Here is a 529-nt window from a genome sequence, read left to right as displayed (position 1 = left end):
GTAAAACAGGAACTGTTTTGTTTCTGCAGGGAAACGGCAAGAGTGTAACCAGGTTATGGTCTATTCTGCTCTTCAGGTGCCCAGTGAGGATTAAGACCCACCCCAGCTCAGCTGCCGTGCAGCCACCAACAGACACCGAGTCACCATTCAAGTGCTCCTCCCTCCCTCTCTCTCTCTCTCCCTCCCAGAAGCCTGCTCCCCTTCCCGTAACCTGGCCCAGTCCAGGAAGACCCCCTCTTTCTCCCTTCTGATACCCCCCGGACCCCTTCCACCCTTCTCGCCGGTGCTGGGCCTTCTCAGGCTGACTGGAGCAATCTGGCATTGCTCACCTCTTCAAAACCAGTACAGTAGAATCGGCTGAGACCCGCGTGCCGCTCATACGCCGACATGGTCATCTCTACGGCTCACCTGTGTTTTTTTTTTCTTTTTCCTTTCGATTTGTCGGATACGACGGAGGCGGGGTGTTGCCGTAGTCTGAGGACGGTTCATTCGATCTGCGTGTCCCGGATATCGGAACCTGGAGGCTACC

The 529-nt window shown here is 55.8% G+C and overlaps 1 protein-coding gene across 2 annotated transcripts in view; it reads left to right on the top strand.

Annotated features, from left to right (window-relative positions):
* APH1A (aph-1 homolog A, gamma-secretase subunit) overlaps positions 1 to 198 on the top strand; it is an 8,291-nt gene extending 8,093 nt beyond the window's left edge. Inside the window, exon 7 of one of the 2 annotated variants that reach the window (XM_018566061.1) lies at positions 30 to 198. In XM_018566061.1, coding sequence (XP_018421563.1) covers positions 30 to 94 — 65 coding nt within the window. In that variant the 3' untranslated portion in view covers positions 95 to 198. The remainder of the gene's footprint in view (positions 1 to 29) is intronic. The other variant, XM_018566062.1, reaches the window with a different exon arrangement.
* Positions 199 to 529: the final 331 nt, after the last annotated feature.

Source organism: Nanorana parkeri, unplaced genomic scaffold (assembly GCF_000935625.1).
Source record: "Nanorana parkeri isolate BGI_ZX_2015 unplaced genomic scaffold, ASM93562v1 scaffold911, whole genome shotgun sequence".
Classification (NCBI taxonomy): Eukaryota; Metazoa; Chordata; class Amphibia; order Anura; family Dicroglossidae; genus Nanorana; species Nanorana parkeri.
Note: the sequence above shows the minus strand (reverse complement) of the source record. Positions and strands in the feature narration are given on the sequence as shown.